The 19,586-nt window shown below is 42.7% G+C and overlaps 1 protein-coding gene across 5 annotated transcripts in view; it reads left to right on the top strand.

The window, feature by feature from the left end:
• GOLIM4 (golgi integral membrane protein 4) overlaps positions 1–18,302 on the top strand; it is a 75,348-nt gene extending 57,046 nt beyond the window's left edge. For 2 of the 5 annotated variants that reach the window (XM_045788600.2, XM_045788598.2), the window contains 8 exons: positions 1,153–1,461; positions 3,099–3,355; positions 4,059–4,138; positions 5,530–5,639; positions 8,208–8,375; positions 8,690–8,758; positions 16,259–16,339; positions 16,627–18,302. In XM_045788600.2, coding sequence (XP_045644556.1) covers positions 1,153–1,461; positions 3,099–3,355; positions 4,059–4,138; positions 5,530–5,639; positions 8,208–8,375; positions 8,690–8,758; positions 16,259–16,339; positions 16,627–16,773 — 1,221 coding nt within the window. In that variant the 3' untranslated portion in view covers positions 16,774–18,302. Of the gene's footprint in view, positions 1–1,152; positions 1,462–3,098; positions 3,356–4,058; positions 4,142–5,529; positions 5,640–8,207; positions 8,376–8,689; positions 8,759–16,258; positions 16,340–16,626 lie in introns of all 5 variants that reach the window. The other 3 variants (XM_045788599.2, XM_045788597.2, XM_045788601.2) reach the window with 2 other exon arrangements.
• Positions 18,303–19,586: the final 1,284 nt, after the last annotated feature.

Below are 19,586 nucleotides of genomic sequence, written 5' to 3'. Positions count from 1 at the left end.
ATTATGTCAAACCTGCCAGGTTTGTGAGGATGTTGGTGAGACATACATGTCCAGGAGTTGTCCTCAGATGTCTGAGAGAGGACTTTTTTCCTCCATTCATTCATTCATTCTGATTTCTTGGTTATAGTTCTGCTAACTTAAGAAGAGAGCCTCACATTTATTTCAATTTGGAGGAGCAGTCTGACCAAATAAGTTATTTTTTCCAGTAAATAAGATTGGGGGGGAGGAGTGATAAATTTTCTTATGATATTATATCATCTTTTTTTTTTGCCCCTCTTTTCTAAGTAATGAAAATCACATGGAAATCTCTGAAACTTTAAATCCAGTAAAACCAATTTAAACCAACCAATTTTAGAAGAAGAGTTCTCTGTAAAAAGACATGTCTTTTTATGTTGAATTTATGTATTAACAATACAAAATATTTACAAAGAGTTTCCTCTGATTTATGAAGAAATGCTACTTTAATATGTTAAACGTATTTTATTGTATCTGGTTTAATGCGCACTATTTTTAGTTAACATGGATGTCTATTAGTAATGGTATTCTTTTTTTTAATTAGTAAAAAGTAAACCCAACTCATCCTCAATTTGATCTTGTCCTTGTCTTTTCAAATCATTATATTTTTGTTAAAGTTGTGTTCATTTAAGTAAGCTCTACACCCCTCCCCCACCAATGGGGCTCGAACTCATAACCCTGAGATCAGGAGTTGCACATTCTTGCGACTAAGCCAGCCAGGTATCCCACTTTTCAAATCATTATTGAAAACAAAATTTACATTGAAGAAAACTACATACACCCTTCATCACTTGAAGGTTGAGGGGTTTTTCCATTTTGTTTTGAGGGAAAACAGGAGTTAGTTTGCTTTTGAGGGAAGGGTCCGCTGAGATGTGGTCACGTGTATAGGCTTTACTTTTAGGTTACTTACTGTGCTCTTCCTGGTGTGAAATTGTGCTTATGTTATCTCTGTTTTATAGGTGAGATTACAGAGTGAGAAGAGTTAAGTGACTCCATTGCAGCCATACTTTTCAGTCAGGACTCTATTTCTAGACTCCAGGATTTTGCTTATGTTGTAACATAGACGTGGTAATAAAGAGATTGTATCAGTGCTTTCAAAATAGAAGAGCATCATTCCCAGTGATGTGCTTGGCCTAGGTGTCTCGGAGTAGTGATGGGCGGCAGACGCACGAAGCGGTTCCTAGAAGAACGGAAGAAACAAAACTTGACCCTCCCACCCAGGAGGAGCCCGAGTTTCAGGCTCCGGCGGAGCCGAAGCAGCACGGAGCCGACGCCAGAGAGCCCGAGGAGCGGCAGGTGGAAGAGGAGCACCGGAAGGCTCTGGAGGAGGAGGCGATGGAGCAGGTCGGGCAGGCCGAGCGGCTGGAGGAACAGGACCGCGAGTGGAAGGACCAGCGTGAACCGCGGGAAGAAGCTGACCTGGGCGGGCACGCTCCCGCCGCCGGGGTACGAGGTCCTCTGCTCCTCGTCCACCAGGGTGGTGGTTTGTGGGCTGGGACGGGGGGTGTGGCTTCGTTTTTAAAGATTGAAAAAGCCTCCCCATCGATGACAATCCCTAAAAGAAAATCTGAGTGAGTTCACTCAGTGTTCTATGCACGTATGTAGATTTTCTATCGTCATGCCCAAAGCAGAGCCACTGGGTACCTCAGAAAGATGCCTGGGGGAACAAGAAGGCTGTTGGTGTGCGTGTTTCCTCTGTCAGGGGCGCCACACAGGGGAGCTCTGTGCTCCCCTCCCTTGAGCAGTAGGAGGAGAGATGAGCTCAAGTCCCACAGGCATCGTGAGGCCGAGAAGGGTCTCATTTTCTGTGATCAGAGGTCTCCTTCTCCCTGTTCACTTCCTCTCAAACGGTGGGTTGGCTTCTGCACATTCGTCTTGAAGGTGGTTATTAAGTTGTCAAAAGGCTGATCTTACCCCTTAAGGATGCCCCCCCCCCCCCGGGGGGAGTATGTTTAACCAGTCTCTGCTCAGGCTCCCCCTACAGACCGCTCCTCTCTCACATAAATAAGGTTTTCTCCCTTTAAAAAATCCATTATTATTAGGAATCATACTTTGAAAGAACTTGAAGCAACACTGAACGCAGAGAGGTAGCTTTCTTCCGCTGTCTCTACGCTGATACCTAACAGCGGGCTACTTGGCCTTTACATAGATGCTGACCACCTTTTATTTATGACTCTGAAGCTGTGTTTGGCCTCAGACTTTCTAAGACTTCAAGCTGGTTGAGGCTTTGGGCTGAGTACATGGAAAGGCCTCTATTGCACTGCTATATTGCTGCAACCTTAATGTGGAGAAGCCTCTCCCAGTCTTGTGTCTCTCGTAGCGTTCTTCAAAAGTAATCCCCGCCGTGGGTTTGATCTCCCTCACCCTTGCATCTTCTTTCCGTTGGTGAAAATCGCGTGTGCTTGTGTTGGTTGGGAGAGAGGGTGACGGAGGAGAGAGCAGTGGGCAGCTCAGTGGGAAGCAGAGTTTAAGAATTCCTATATCAGTTTTTCCTTTCATTGGAAGGTATTGTGTTCTCACTCAGTCTCTTTTTCTTTGAAGAAATTGGTTCTTTGCTTCTCCACCCTTACCTGAAATTTGGCTTTTTTTTTTTTTTTTTTACTTTACTGTGGGTAACCTGAGACTGGTTGTGCATTCCTAGAATTAATTGGTATCCCTGCATCTTAAACTCTTCATGGAAAAGCCTTAGCCACAGCTTCAGCTCACAAATTGCCCCAATTAATGTGAGGTCACCAAGTGCCCACTTATGGCAGAGCCTTTTGAACATAACATTTAATGAAGGTCCAAAACTGATTTCTTCTGTTGTGCCCTCTCCCAGGTGAGAGGGAGCACATTGCAAATCTGCCAAAATGCCCACAAATCAGGAAGATCAGTTACTCAGAGAAGCCAAGGGCGGCTCAGAGAGTTGGGAAATGGGTGACCTTGGATGACCTTGGACGGAGGGTGTAATCACGGTCCACCTGACAGATAGGGATTAGTTAAAGCAGCCAGCCCTGCCTCCTGAGTTTGTCGTGAGAAACAAAGGATGAGAGAACCCAGAGGTCCCAACTGTTCTTGCTCAGCCCCTGCTCGTTTTCCCTCAGGTATATCCTTCAACCAAGCCGGTCACCAGGTTCCGCTCGGCGTACGAGGAGCAGCTGGAACAGCAGAGAGTGGCCGCGCGGCGGACAGAGGAGGCCCGGCAGTTGAGGGAACGCCAGGAGGCTCTGCACCAGCAGAGGCTGCAGGGACACTCGTGGAGGCAGCGGCAACAGCAGCAGCAGCTTCTCGCCAGAGAGGGCGCCCCGCAGAGGCAGGCCAGCCCCGAGGAGGGGCGGCCGCAGCCCCCAGAGCAGCTCCGGTAGCCTCCTCCTGATGGGTGTAGATAGCCCCTCCTCTTGTTCTCTTTATTTTTATGTATTTATTTGTTTTTAAAGAATATATTTATTTATTTGAGAGAGCGAGCACGAGGGAGGGGAGGGGGGGTACAAGCAGGGGAGGGGAGCAGCAGAGGCAGAGGGAGAAGCAGACTCCCTGCTGAGCAGGGGGCCTGATATGGGGCTCCATCCCAGGACTCCGAGATCATGACCTGAGCCCGAGAAGGCAGATGCTTAACCGACTGAGCCACCCAGGTGCCTCACTCCTCTTGTTCTTACAAGCAAGTGGCAGACAGCTTTGTGTGTTTATTACCCACGAGTTTGAGCGTCTCCTCAATTTATTAAATTTCTAAATATTTAATTTCTAAAATAATCAACATTTTCCCCCCTGATTAAAAGTGTTAGGTCTCCAAGCTTAGTTTAGGTCTCAAAATAACCTAGCAGGTTTTGTACTAACTTTATTTTACTTTATCATTTGAAAGGTGTTTTATCTCTTTTAAAGTATCCTTTGAAATTGTATCTGGAATCTTTATGAAACCTAATAGCACAAGGTTTAAAAAAAATTTGTTTATGACTTTTTAAAAAACATTGAAAATTTGTTTATTACTGCCTTTAAATAGAAACGACTTATGGCCAGTTGTGCCACTTAATTTGTCACTGAATTGTTAATGTTTGTGTCCCTTACAGGCAGCAAGCTCCTTATGATGCTATGGATCATGACATTGTTCAGGGAGCCGAGGACCAGGGCATCCAAGAAGAGGAAGGAGGTGGTGAGACTTCTTAGATGATGGATACGTTAATAAGATTACTTGGTAACATGTAGTATCAGCTCAGAGTAGTGTGCACATCTGAGTACACACAAAGGACATCTGTGTACTGCTCTTCTGTTTTGGTTGTTGTTGCTGTTATGTTTTTGGTAATCCTCCCAAACAGTGCACATTGGTGGCCCAGACAGCCCAAGATCATCTATTTCCTTTCTTATGTTTTTCCCGTAGTTTAAGCTTTTTGTATACCGAATTGTTATTTCTGACACATTATCATAGGGCTGTTATACTCTGGGAAATGGCTCCATTTTCGCCTTACCTTGGAAGCCTTTGGATCATTGCCTCTAAAAGTTTTTCAAATTAAGGCAATAGTAGCTTTCACTTGTGGTGAGCATCTCCTATGTAATTTATCAAATATCACTGACTGTATAATAGAACTAGAAAGTAACAGTCTCTCTGGCAGCTCTAACACTCAGCTATGTATCCTTTTTTAAAGAGTCTAAAAGAAAGTGATTACCCAAACTCCCTCTATAGCCTGTTCTGATATTTTATAGCCCTTCTAGTCAAGAAATTGTTTTCCTTATGTCCCCCTGTACAGCACTTTAAGCTTTCTTGTTCCATTATCAGTAAGATGAGAGAACAGTGTATTCTCTTATTTATTTAATGAATCCCTTGGTGCACTTGAAACCTGATGGTTGGTTACCTTGCATCCCTATTTTCTACAAGCTAAATACTCTTCATGTACTTAACCTTTCCTCTTACATCTTACTTAAAAAGTTGTTTGTTATTCTCTTTGTATGCTCTTATCTAAATTCCCTTTATGGAAATATTTTTTTCCAAAAGCAGCAAGTAAATGTCTGTGAGCTGCAATTTGAGATGTATCTGTGTGGTGGCAGCCCTCCTCACTGCCGTATCAGACGACTCGGGATGGGCTGGATTTGATTTGAGCTCCACAGATGGGGTTGTTCTTTCTTTCATTTCCTGAGACGTTAGCGGTTTCTTCTTTTGGTACCTTGCTATTTCCTCTGATATTACCAAAAATTAGCTGATAATTTTAGCAGTGTCCAGTTGACTGGGCTTTCTTTTATTGAGAAAGTTTTGGCGTTTTTTTTGCATAACAAGGGGGAGAATGCAGCTGCTGTTATAAACGTTTGTTTCGGAAGGTGAGAATGATGTCACTCACCCACGCTGTCTCCTTAGATACACGGTCTGGGAGAAGGACGTGGTTTTATTCAGAAAAACTGAGATGTGCCCCGTGTGGTGAATTAACCTCTCTGGAGGAGAGACTGGGGGAGATGGCCTGGAGGAAAGCCCACTGTTGGCTTTTCTTTGAGTGAAAGGGCAGAACCCTGTCTCGTTCATCTGCACTGATGGTATTTCCTTCGGTTTGCTAGCCTACGAGAGAGACAACCAGCACCAAGATGAGGCAGAAGACGACCCAGAGAATGGACGTGAGCCCCAAGACCAGGGGCCGCAGGAAACCGATCTGGAATCTGAGGCAGATGTAAGTGTCCTCTCTTTCGGTCACGACACTTGGACACGCCCCAGGGAGGAAAGGAAACTTGAAGGTTTGCCTGACGCCACGCCTCTGGCTCCAGCTCTGGCTCCAGATGGGGCTGTGATTTCATCAGCGCGTAATTACCTCAGCGATGTTGTTAACTGTAACGCGGGGGTATGTGTGTGTGATGTGATGAGACTGGCCCAGAAGTTGTTCTGGGAAAACAGAAAAGGAGTTTTCCTCTGCCAACTTTTAGACTAATAAAATTAAAACTGAGAAAAGCAAAATTGAGAGGCATTGAAATATGTAGACATTCTGAAAGATGGTGGAAGAAAAAAAAAGCAAGTGTGGGAATTAGAGAATCTGAGAAAGGAAATGGACCAGTGTGGAGCCTGCTGACGAGTCCCCTGGAGCGTCATGTATGTCTTGTGACCATGTCACCTCCCAGCAGTCAGGGGCCATTTTCATCAAACCATGGACGGATGAGGATGTGTGGCTTGAGGAGCAAAAGAAAAATCTGTACCATGGTGCTATAGAAAAGTTCGAATATATATGGGTACAGACCTACCAACCAGGAATGTTCCTTGTGTTTACTGAAAGGACCCAGACTCTCAATTTCGCTGTGTGGCCCGGGGCCTGAGGCAAGCAGGGGTCCAGGGAGCGTGTTTTTGTGCAGATGTGTAGATGAATTTTATAACTTACTTTGGCTCTCCTGTCATCTTTTGCTAGTAAATCAACCACCGCGTTGATGAAATTCAATCTATACTGTCATATGGGTTCTGCTTGTATGGAAAGGAGGATCCATATCCTTCCTTGATAATCGTTGAGAAGGGCTTCCTGATAGCTGCCTGAAGTCCCTTGGATGGAAATGGCTTTTCTCCTTGCACAGGGATGTGGCCATGGGTCAGCATTTGTCCAGGTATGCTCAGGAAAGAGCAGGAGCTCCAGAGAGCGGGGAGCGGGAGGGAGCTAGAGACTGTGAGAGGGCAAGAGAGTGTCTTGCAAGAGGAACGAGAAAGCAAGTGCACACCTGACAGGTGGAGGGGCAGCAAAAGGATGCCCGTTCCAGTCACCCCCCCGGGAGGTGCTGTGTGCTTTGACTACTGGACTGTATAACACTTCACTCTTCCCGTTAGCGGTTTACACGTTCTCGAGGGCACACTGGTGGCCTTCCTCCCATTCCTTCTTTCAATTAGAAATTGTTAGCCTACTTGTCTCTCTGTCTCATCTAATGATTTTATTTTTTTTGGTTCCAGCTTCATTGAGTTATAACTGATTGTTTTATTTGAACGTAACAACCGTGCCTATTAAACTTTACTTGCTACTTGGCTAGACTTGGACCCAGTGTGTACATTTTGTGGGCTTTTGCAAAGGCTTTTGGTACTTTTTTTTCTGAAGAGAATGTGTTACATTTTTCCTGTGTTTCCACACAAATTATTGATGATGCACAAAAAGAAATCTATATAATGAGATTGTGGAGTAATTGGCTTTGTGTGAAGGCAATGATTTGTCACTCTATAGTCCCAAGAAAAGTGTCCTCTGCACTTCCGTGGACTGTATAACCAGGGGTTGCACATAGTAAGTCAGCTGAGACCGCGGTGAGCCCTTGACTATGTTCAGGGCCCCAAAGTGAATCAAAGTGGAGTCCTGTTGTCTGGACTAAATCTCACCCTGAGGCCTCATCTCTGGGAAGCATTTGCCGCTTCAGTCAAGTGTTCTGTTGGTGACCCTGGAGGCATCGGGAAGCTCCTCCTGCAAGCATTACCGTGTCTGCCGAGCTCGGGCTTTAAAATCTGAACCTTTATGAGGATATGTATTATTTTGAAAGGTGCTTTGGGAGTTTGAGTGGCAAATAGAGATCTCAAGTTGATCATGTGAAGGGCATTTGTTGAACAGCATCACTGAGAGCGGCCGGAGTGGGGGTTGGGGGAGAGATTTTTCAAGATACACTGCTGAAGACTGGGTCAGCTCATCGCGTTGTCTCCTGTCCCTAGCCAGGGCAGCTCTCTTTCTTGGTCATGTTTGTTCTACAGAAACATGTTCCATGCTAGAAATCGAGCGCTTACTTTTGGGTGAGCCCCTTCTTGTCTCCTTCACAGCTCCTTTCTTAGGTCCTTTCTGGTGGGGCCTTCTCACTCTCGACGGCTCTCCACCCACTTAACATGGGAAAGTTTGTATAAAAATCAACATACTCATGAGACAAGTTACAATTTGCCTATCTAAATCTCTCATTTTAATGATTTCTCGTACTTGGTCTTTTAGCTTTTATTAACTATTTTTCTTGTTGTCTAGTTATGCTCATTTCTTGTGATAGAATTTGGAGGACTGTCTCAGAATCGCTTGCAGAAAACAAGTGCTGTTTGTACTGCATTCTGATTCATTCAGCCTCTGACAAATAAAGCAGGAGTTTTATCTTTTGACGGTGGGATGTGTACTTGTGAGTGTTGGCAAGGACAGATCTGAACAATCTGGTGAAGGACGATTTCATTTTCTGCCAGTGTGTGGCCTTTCAAATGAAATTAAATTGGATCCTGGATTTTGAAGTAGTGGTTGCTTTTTATTAAAATTTTGCAGAGGGCAGCTGTAGAGGATATAAACCCAGCAGATGACCCTAATAATCAAGGCGAAGACGAGTTTGAGGAAGCCGAGCAAGTGAGAGAAGAAAATTTGCCAGATGAAAATGAAGAGCCCAAACAGAGTAATCAAAAGCAAGAGAACGCAGAAATGGAGGAACATTTGGTGGTAAGCAGACGCTAGTGCAGAGGCTGGTTTTAACCCGGGCGTCTTAATCCCTGCCTGGTTTGTGCCAAAGGTGAGCCCTAATGCACGCCGACAGGTTTGCCTCTTTGGTTGGGTTTTAGGCCATCATGTGAAAGGATATGCCCACACTCAGGGAGAGAGGTTAACACCCCTCCTAGGTTTTGTGTTGGGAAGGATTGTTCATCATTTCCTGGCCACCGATGCATTAAAAGTACCTTTTTTACAGCAGCAAGCTCGTTCTTTGTCCCAGCATCTCCACCGTTCAGTAACTTGAGCTTCCCCTTTTGTTTCAACAGATGGCAGGAAACCCAGACCAGCAGGAGGATAATGTTGACGAGCAGTACCAGGAAGAGGGAGAGGAGGAGGTAGGGAGGCGGAATGCAGGAAACTGGTCAGGATGCTTCGCGCATCACAAGCCCCTTGAGTGGCGGCTTCGGCTTTGACAGGCCTTCTATAGACGCCCTCAGAAAGCCATAGGTGGGCTGAGAAGAGGTCCTTTCAAGAGGAAATGGACTGTGGAAGTAGAGACATTTGGTTAGTTAGTAACAAGAACAGGGTCATAGAATCCTTCCTTCTGGTTCTCACTAGAAATTTTGAACTGAAAGAAGACATTCGGCCTTCTAGGAATGGTGGACATAGGTCTATGTGATCTTTCTAAGACTATTTTCTCCTGTTTCTTTCTCTCAAAAAGGAGAGAAGAACAAAGCTTTGCCTATTGAGGGGGTCTGGAGTAACCCCTGTAACTTGCTCTGTAGACATTGCCATAGTTCTCCCTCACAGGGGTGCCCTGCCCCACAGTGCCCATTAGAATACACTTAACACCCTCCAAAAATTTTTTTAGAGTCTCTACTTTTGCTTTTTCCCTCATAAGAATTTAGTGTCATAATGAAATTTAATGATAACGAAAAGGAAAAATATGTAAGAAGCTCAATTGAATAAAATGCACTTGGGTGGAATTTGTTGTTTTTTTTTTTTTTTTAGATTTATTTTACTTTAGAGAGAGAGAGAGAGAGAGCATGGGGTGGGGAGAGGCAGAGGGATAGGGAGAGAGAATCTCAAGCAGACTCCATGCTGAGTGCAGAGCCTGAGACGGGTCTCAATCTCACAACCCTGAGATCAGAACCCGGGCCAAAATCAAGAGTTGGACACTTAACCGACTGAGCCACTCAGCTGCCTCATGGGTGGAATTTCTTTCTTTTTTAAAGATTTTATTTATTTATTTGTCAGACAGAGAGAGCGAGAACGTGCAGGCAGGGGGAGCAGCAGGCAGAGGGAGAAGCAGGCTCCCCGCTGAGCAGGGAGCCGGATGCGGGACTTGATCCCAGGACTCTGGGATCACAACCTGAGCCAAAGGCAGACGTTAACCAACTGAGCCAAATTCCTCCATGGATGGAATTTCCTAAATTTCATTTTAGTTTCCTTTTTATTGTTAACTTCTGGCCGATGATTGTTAATTAGTTTCAAGGAGCACCTGTCGTGGTGGCCCATCTGTGTAAGTGATGGATGAATGTGCTTGGTTGGAGCTGGTTCGTCACAGTGCTCTACTGTGGGGGCCACTGCCGCTCCATGCCTGGGGGTATGATACAAATGAGCCAAGGCCCTGTGTTTAGTGTCTCTCTGGCCCAGTAAAGCTCCGGTTCAGAGGGGCTGCTCAGCCAGGCTTCTTGCCGATGTGGGGCTTTAGCCTAAGGGGAACTGCATGAATGGAACGGATGGGCAAATATCAGCCCAGACAGATTCCCCCCACCCCTGGGGATCCTGCCCAGAGTACATGTGCTGCTCTACTCCTGTGCATAGTTTCTCGACTAGCCCCGCTGTTTCATTTTTGTTGCATTTGTTGTCCACTTCTCAGAGCTAATGCTAAAATTTGCACTTACACCAGAAAAACAGAAAGGGTTGTTGCTCTTTACAGCCGTTGGCAGCAGATAGCTCTAGTCATGTGCACTCTGGCTCCATCTTTTTATTCTTTGTTCTCATCCTGCTGTTCATCCTGATCAAGATCCTGAGCTGTGTTATCACAAGAGAGCACTAGCAAAACTAGCAGCCTTGAATATTAGGACATTTGGCAAGAAAAAGGTATTCATCTGGACTTCTCTTGTAACAGGGTGTCTGGACAAATATTATTCTGTTTCATTATGTCAGATGCCAGATATCTTTGAGGGATTAAAAGAGAGGAGGTTCACCTTGGCTTCTTTTTAAAAATGCAGAAGGGTAAACATTAAATTTTAATCAGTATTTACTGATTTTTTTTTTTTTAATGTTCATATTATGTCGGTTAAGGTGGAGAGAGCACTCCTGTGATCCAAGCAGGTTTAAGGATAGGGAAAAAAGAAAGAGACTGGAGGGGAAGAGAGTGGTGACAGGCCGAGGTGAGGACCTCTGCTCTTCGACCCTCAGGTCAGCTGAGCCCACCAGAGCCTTTTTCTCTCCCTGCAGCAGGCCCCGGGTCCTGCTTCTCTTTCTCTGGTTCCCTGCTCTAAATTTCTGTCTGGCATCTCTGTCCCTCTTTCTGGCCCTGTCTTGCGTAGGCTTGAGGTCTTGCATCTTCCCATGTCAGAGTGCTCTCAGCCTGCCTTTCCCCTTCCCTGGGTGACTCTCCTCTCTGCCCCGAGCGGCCCTTTCACAGGCTGTGGTGCATTCCTAGGTCAGTTCCTGAGATGATTAGTTACTGGATCTTGCTACCTCTTCCGGTTCTTCCCAGTTCTTCCCTGGAGGAGGGAGAAGAGTGGTTCCCAAATACCATTTAAGGACTAGTAATAGAGACAAAGTTCTCACCAGACTGCAGCAAAATGAGAAAGAGAGGAATGCAGTGCATGAGAACCCATTTCGTGTTGTTTATAAGTGATCCATGTGAGACATTTGTGGGGCGCTCTGTGCCATGCAGTGCCGTGTCCTACACGTCCTTCTCTGCATCGAGCCTCACAGTTTTCCAGCCGCCCCAACTGACTACAGGGATGTATGACCCATTGCTGTCATCGCTTCCCCTCGTCCATCCCACGTCACCTGACGTCCATTAGCATCTGCTCCTAGGGAGGAAGTGCGTCTTGCCAGGGCCCTCCCTGCTCAGAGGTCCAGCCCCTCAGACTTGTGACTTGAGCTCAGAGAGTGGGACCCAAGACAAGTGCGCTTTTCGGAAATTTGCACTGTCCCTGCCTCTCTTTTATCTTCGTGCGACAGCGTTACCCTTCTACAACATGAAAATGATGGCTATGAACAAGTGATCCTGGCTTATTGCTTGGGACATTCGTGTGGGGATCCCATCCCCACGTTGCTTACTTTTCAGATTTTTTATTTACTTATGAGCAAACAAGACAAGTTACGTCATTGCCAAAAAAGTGCTATGGGTGCTTAAAAGTGATTTAAATGTTCAAAAAAGTATATAAGTTAAATGACCGCTTGAAAACTCTGAGTGCTCATTTTCGCCAAATATAATTGAAAATAGATGGATCTGCACACTCGTGGGAGAGCGCGCACGGGGTTATTAGGCTCCCTGTCGTGGGACTGCCAGCCTGTGAGTCTCCGCAGCACTGAGCAGGCCAGGCGGCACAGCCCCCTGTTAACCATGACCAGCCAGCTGTGGTGTCCCTCACGGGACTGCTGTCGCCCAAGGCCTTTCCTTTGTCCCATTCCATGCACATCTTTGGATCCTAACATTCTGGACTACTTCAAGTTCAGCCTTCTGGGTCCTGTCTCATCCCATGACATCTTTGATCTGTAAAGCCAAAGCCCATTTCAGACTCAGTAGATCTGTCTTATTTTGGTGATTAAACTTTGCTACATCACATAGGGACTGTTTCTAAAATGCCTAAGACATTAGATTTCGGTGAATAAAAATGAGTAATGAGGAGCAGTGTTGGGAAATCTTTGACAAAGTGTTTGCATCAGCTTTATCAGGATACTAAAGAGGGTCGAATGTGGAAGACATAACTGGTGTGTCTCCATTATAAAAGAGTAACATTTGGCTTCTGTTATTAGTTTAAGCATATTTGAAAATTAGAAACTCCGTATTATTTTGTTCCTTTTCAGTAATGCCTTTTAAGATGAGTTCACATTACTTTTGTCCCAAACACGAAGAATATATTACCAGAATAATAATGTATATCTATAAACTTGAAAATTGCAAAATTTTCATTTATGGGTTCCCTAAATTAAAAGAGTAATTTACATCAGGGCTGCTTCTCTCAGATTCTATTGACAACTGATAAACAACCCAAATTTTTCTACACTAGATCTCCAGGGAAGAGAAGAAAGAATTTATGCAAGGGTGTTTATCTCTCTAGCCAGAGACACTCTTAACCCTGCACTCAGTCACTCAAGCTAGTAGCTCTCAGTCTTTGCTGTGGCTAAGAATCACCTCAGACAGACTACGTGAAAGGTACAGATTCCTGGATCGGACCTTACCCTTGCAGATTTTGATCTTACCTGTGGTGGGGCCTAGGAATCAGAGCTCCAGGAACACACTGTTTGGAGAAGTATTCCTAGAACAGGTGGACTCCAGGAAGTCTGAAACTCCTGAAATTTTTTTGTCAAATGATGTGTATCTGTGCCTATTTGCATACATTTGCATTTCTTCCCAATGTATTAAAAGGGCCCATGACTCCCGAGCCCCACCACACAGAAAATTAAAAATCACTGATTTTTATCAAACCCTTTTATTGTACAGATAAGAAATTTGGGCCTCAGAGAGGTTAGCTAAGATTTTGAAGGTCACACAGCTTGTTATTGTTGGAACCATGATTAGAGCCCACCCAGACCTGATTTTAGAGGCTATTGTAATTAAGTATACCAAGGATAGTAACTAAAGAATTGATATGGGCAAGTTCTTCTTTATAGAAGTTAGTGAATGCAGAAGGAATGATGGAATAAGAAAGTCACCATTTTTGTAGCCCCTAATTAAACCAAGTGACTTAGGTGCCAGTCATCAACGGATGACATCACTAGATGAATGGCGGTCAGGGAATTTTATCATGGCAGTTACCTTCTGAGCTCGCTGACCAACTTCAGCCTCACAAAAAGTGGGGTGAGTGTTATGTGCCTCCCAGTGTGATGAAAATACAAAATCTGCATCATCACCTATGAAAAACTCTTGCTTTGCAAATCAAATCTGAATTCATGTAAGTCTTTGACTTCCTTTTATAAGAAATGTGGGGGCTAGAGGAATGAGTTAAGTGATACCTTAAAGAAGCCGATGGATCCAGAGTGTGGGTCATTCTACAGGAAAACAAGTCAATAGCGTTAAAAAGCAGAACCGCTGTTAGGTATGGCCTTTGTTTGGATGATGATTAGACGAAACCAACTGTAAATAGACAGTTTGGGAATTTTCTGTTTTGTTTTGTTTTTGTTTTTGATTTTTGGTTTTTATTTATTTGACAGAGAGAGAGCATGAGCAGAGGGTAGGAGTAAGGGAAGAGGGAGAAGCAGGCTCCCCACTGAGCAGGGAACCTGATACAGGGCTCAATCCCAGGACCCTGGGACCATGACCTGAGCCAAAGGCATTTAACCAACTGAGCCACCCAGGCCCCCGACAGTTTGAAGATAATCAGGAAACTGTTAAGTCAGAACTAAACATTAGATGATACCATGGGACTATTTATCAGGTGTGATTATATAAGAAAAATCCATTGTTTTTAGAGGTAGATACTGAGCTGGGTAGGGATGAAATTACATGATGTCTAGAATTTTTAAGAATGGCTCATCAAAAAAAAAATAAAATAATAACACTGATTGGTGATGCAAGGGTGGCACCGTTGAGCTAACTTTTGAACCTTGGTGATGGCTGTAAGGAGTTCCTTGAATTATTTGCTTTATTTGTATGTGCTGGCAAATTTTCATAATAGAAACAAGTGACTTTATTTTTATACAGCCAGCATTTGGGAGCCAGGGTTTTAATCCAGGTCTGTCTGACTCCACAGCCCATGTTAGGGTTTGGCAGACTACAGGCCTTGGTCCATTTTGTAAGTCCGGTCTCACTGGCACATGCCTTTTTGTTTACGTCTTGTCCAAGGCTGCTTCTACACCCCAGTGGTAGGGTTGAGTAGCTGCTCGAGAGACTTTATCGCTGAGCAAGCCTGAATATTTACAAAATCTGTCCTTTTACAAAAAACAATTTGTGGACCCTGATTTATATTCTTTCTCACCATATTGCAGTTTCAAGGCCGGTCCTTCCCAACCCCAACTAAACCAAGTTTGGTGTTCACTAGTATATTTTCATTATTAAGGCTACAGAAGACAGGCCTTTGTTCACTGAAATTGATGGGGATACTTTGGCAATTTAACGATGTTTCAGTTAGTGAGACTTTAATATATGTAGCCTGAAATTAGTAATTCAGTGTTTTCATCCCAAGTGGTGTTGTGAGATTCTGTGGTGAAGGGCAGAAGAGATGTCACAGACCACTGCTAAGAGCCTGAAGGTGAGATGAGGGTGTCTTCTTTTAAGCTAACGCCACTGGGACATGTGAATACAAAAAAAAAGCTCTATGACTCTGTCCCCAGAATGTATTTATTTGGTTCCATTGTAGTTTAGAGGCTGTGAGTCTGGCTGACGTTGGGGTGATTAGAAGAGGTTCAGGAAGCTGGGGGGTCGAGGCGTCTTTGAAAGATCATCTTTGTCAGCTCTTAACAAGCCAGGTTCCTGCCAAAGCTTGTATGGTGGGTTGTGGTTCATTCCTGTCACACCTGGGCTGGACACTTTGAAACAGCCCTTAATTTGTTCCTCTTTCAGTGTAACACCTGTGTGCTTTCCCTCCCTTGCCCATTTCTGGGATTTTTAACACCCCCTCCCCCGCCCCCACCCTCAATCTGGAAATTCTGTGTGTGATTCAGGAAGACTGCTCTTATACCGCTATCCTAGGACAGGTCAAGTTTTCTTTTAGTCCCAGGATACTACATGATGCTTAATGGATAGGCAGGATTTTTTTTGAAATTCAAGCAACTTTAATCTTTTGGTATGCATATGGTTTTGAAAATAGTTAAGCTAGAAAATATTTTACTTTATATTTTTGTGGAATGTGATCTTTAAATAGAGATTATTTTGCAAGAATATTTGCGTGCTTTCTTTGATTTGCATTTTGAAAAAAATAGTTGGGATCAGTGACAAACAGATAATAGTAATAGTGCACATAAGAGAAAACTACTTAAAACAGAAATAGCATGTTAGAACATTGAAGAGATGTAGGGATTTGGGGCAGTATAGTAACTATTTCATGAAGAAATTGAAATGATTGTGTTCTATGTTCTAGATATTTTAGCCAGAGAACTTTATTCTTAAATTATAAGATTATATATACACATTTTCTCTGTTTTCTATTACATCATGTATAGGTAATGGTGTCTGTTTTCTGTGCTGTTACAGAGCAGGTATTGTGTGCATTGATTCACTTATTCATTCATTGACTCTTGCATTCATCAGTACTTAAGCAATTACCGTGTCAGGTACATATCTAGGTATTGAAGACATTTGACTAAGACAGATGGTTCCTGTCTTCCTAGAACTTACATTCTGTCAGGGTCTTCAGACTTCTGCAATTCCCCCATTTTGAAAAGGGGAATTTTTAATTTTATAAGCTGAATTTCTTCAGGTGTTATACTTGTAGGGTTAACGCTTATTCAAAGAAATGAGAAATTCAAACGCAAAGGTCCTAGGGTCTGAATCAATGGCATTGATTTTTTGTAGGAGGTATATTATACATCTCTTCATAGCTAATAGACAAGTTAAATCTTTGACTCAAAAAGATTTTGTCTTTTTTCAAGTTTATTTTCAGTTTAATTTTGTTTCTTCTATTTTTAATAAAATGTTTGGAAATCAAAATATGTTGTTGCAAGTGTTTAAATAATAAAAGGGGTCACCTATTTCTGGTTTCTTTCAGGTTCAGGAAGATTTGACTGAAGAGAAAAAAAGGGAATTGGAACATAATGCTGAAGAGACCTATGGTGAAAATGAGGAAAACGTATGTATAGCACCGAGATGGCGACCGCGCGTGTGCGCATGCGTCGGAGAGAGGTCTGGCTGGTCGGGTAGATAGCGGCTGGTCCGCTCCGGTGCCGCAGTTTCAACAGGCCAACCCAGCATTAGATTAGAAGAGACGAGCGCTGTTGCCTATCGGAACGTATTCCAGCAGTTGTTTCCTTTCTCTAAAACTGAATAACTTCACTTTTTTTTTTTTAAAAGAGGGATATTTATATCACTAACTCTATACCCTATGTCTTCGTTTTCCCTTTTCCTTTTACCTTTAAGGGCAATGAAAAAAACAATGACGGCGAAGAACAAGCAGTTCGAGATGACAACCGCCCCAAAGGCCGAGAGGAACCCTATGAGGAGGAGGAAGAGGAAGAAGACGGCGGCGCGGCTGCGGAGAAATCCCAGCGACGAGCGGAGATGTAGGGGCCGGGCCGCGCGGACAGGGCTCAGCCGACGGGTCTTTTCAAGCTGCTCAGAAATCAAGCTGCCTACTGAACTCTAGGATATTTAATTACGAAAATTAAGAACTTAGACTTTTTTTTAACTTTTGTATTAGAAATGCTCATACATTTATATGAATATATTTTGATAACCTAGGTTAGAGCTTCTTTTATATTCAAGCTAAACACGAACAAGAAGAAAAACAAGAAAGCAAACCTTAGCCTTTGAATCTCGCTTTTCATAGATGATGTGATGTTGGAAAGGGCACCGATTTTGTATATTTCAGCTTGTTACTTTTCTATCTTCTTGTTTCCAGGTGTTCCGTTGTTTGCCTTTAATAAAATACAGGATTGCAAATAGGGAATATTGCAAAATGCTGTGTAGCCTTTAAGGAGAATGGCCAGTTTATTAACTGCAGCCTTTCTGAGGTTCTTGTGTATAGTTCTGATGGAATTTTCACCCCTCTGTATGCCTCTGGAATAAGGTCCACATACAGACATACAACTGGAAAGGCATTTTGGTTATAAAGACATTTTTTTTCAGTCTTTTCATATCAGTTAGAAAAATGTTTGGCTTTACTTTAAATCACTGCTGTTCTCGAAAGGAATTAGATTTTACAACGAGATGGTACTAAAACTCATGCCTCAGTAGTCTGGACTTTGATACTCCAGCATTCAAACAAGGTAGGACGCATCAGTGTATTAACCTTCTTGAAGGACTGGCACCTTGTTTAATAGCTAATTTAGTGTGTGGGGGTGGTATTTTCTATGTGAGCACCCATTCAGTTTTTTTTTTCTGAACTCGTCTAGTGATATCCTTGTTTCAATATCTAGTTCTCTACAGTAATATATCCCCATAAACTGTGTTCCTCAGTCTGCAAGCACTTTGATGACAAGTAGGGATATGAAGGCATTCCAGATTATACAATTGAATAGGGTTAATTTTGGTGATATGATAGACCCTCAGGACTTTTCTGTTTGCTGGGATTGGAGCTTGTGTTATGCCCATATATGGCATTTTAATAACTACAAAAGTGCCCTAAAATAAAAGAATTAAAAATCAAAAATTTCTTTTGGGATCGAGACATATTTGTCTCTCTACATGAAGATTTTTAAATATATAGAATTAAGTAATATAATTCATATGTGTGTGGTTTTATAATCTCTCAAACTAATAAAGACATTTAATTTCTACCATTTTTGTATGAATGTAATGTTAGTTTTTAATAACCACACTCATGTATGGTTTTGATTATCCCAGTGGAGTGATTGTGTACGTATGCATAGGAATGTTTTGTTCAAATATATTTTGGATTTTCAATAATCATAAATCAAATTTACCTTTATGTATAAAAACCCTTTATGTAATGTAAAATGTATAATATTGTACATAATATTCAGAATACAATTATTTTGGTAAATTAGTTTGTATTTTTAATGTCCCAGTTGCAGTATTTAATTATTTGAACTATATTGAAACTTGGTAATAGTCAATAAAGCTATAAAAAACAAGTGCTAAATCTTTTAAAGTCTGTGATTTCTTATTAGTTTCTGATCTTATTCTTCAGTTCTTTTTTATAAAAGGAAAAATTTTAGGAGGTACAAGTATAGATTAATGAATTATAAAATGCCTTTCCAACCTGTTCCTACTTTCCTTCTCTCTCTCTCTAATTGGATTGGTACTTGATTTTCTTTCCCCCTTTCCTAAAGAAAGAACTAAGAATTGTTATTTTATTTGAGCTAGTTTTGGGGGGAAAAAATATAAATAGGTACAGAAATGTAAGAGACTGTTATGTGAGCACCTTCAAAACAAAGAAACGCATCTTAAATCCCCCCTAGGAAAGCAACCAGCACAAACCATTCTACTCTGTACGTCACCAAGTTCCTGTCCCATCCTAGCTAGTGTTTGGAAGAGAACTGATCAGTCGGAGTTGAGCTACATTAATGAGATGTGCAGAAATAAAATGTCACTTGTATTTATCTCGCCAATTAATCTGTGACTTTTGGTGCAGCCAATAAATCAAAGGATTCGGTCCCAGTGACATAGTCAGGAGGGGAGAAAAGGCACATTCATTAGGGACAAGTACAGTGGAACACAAAAAACTACATTAGTACAATGTAATGACTATATTGTAAGCGTGATTTTAAAAGATCCTTGAGTAAGTGTATATTCTGAACCATGGGTAAGTTACAGCAGCTCACGTTCATAAAGGAAAATTATTGACATTTATTGAATGCCTTCATAATGCAGGCAGTGTGTGAATAGGACCCACTTTATCCCCACAGCAATCCTTTAAGGTTGATGGACTCCCCCTTCTCACAGCTGAAGAATTTTGCCCTCCTGGAGCATCTGACATTATTTAACTGCTTTGAGTTCTGTTTTGTCTCAAGTCCTCTCATGACATCGTGGTACACCCATACTGTGGCATGTTGCACAGCCATTAAAAAAAAAAATAGGTCAATTTCTATTTCTATTCTTGAATCCTCTTTTGTCTTCTATTGTAGTATCTCTTCCTAGTTTTCTTCTTACCATCCTGGCTGCTACTTCTCAATCCCCACCCCCCACCAGATTCTCTTCATGCCCTTAAATATTAGTGTTCTTCCACTTTTGTCCTAGAGGTCTTTCCCCATCTATGTCTTAGACGCATGTCTCCTGATCCATTTCTTCAGCCTAACTTTCTATGACCCATTCCACCTCAAATTTATGATTTTCAAAGCTGAATTTGCCCTTCTTCCCCACCTAAAACCTGCTTCTAGGTTCAGTATCTCAGTTCGCTCAGCTTCCCAAAACAGAAA

Source organism: Ursus americanus, chromosome 4, assembly GCF_024610735.1.
Source record: "Ursus americanus isolate L20-20 chromosome 4, mUrsAme1.1.p, whole genome shotgun sequence".
Lineage (NCBI taxonomy): Eukaryota > Metazoa > Chordata > Mammalia > Carnivora > Ursidae > Ursus > Ursus americanus.
Note: the sequence above shows the minus strand (reverse complement) of the source record. Positions and strands in the feature narration are given on the sequence as shown.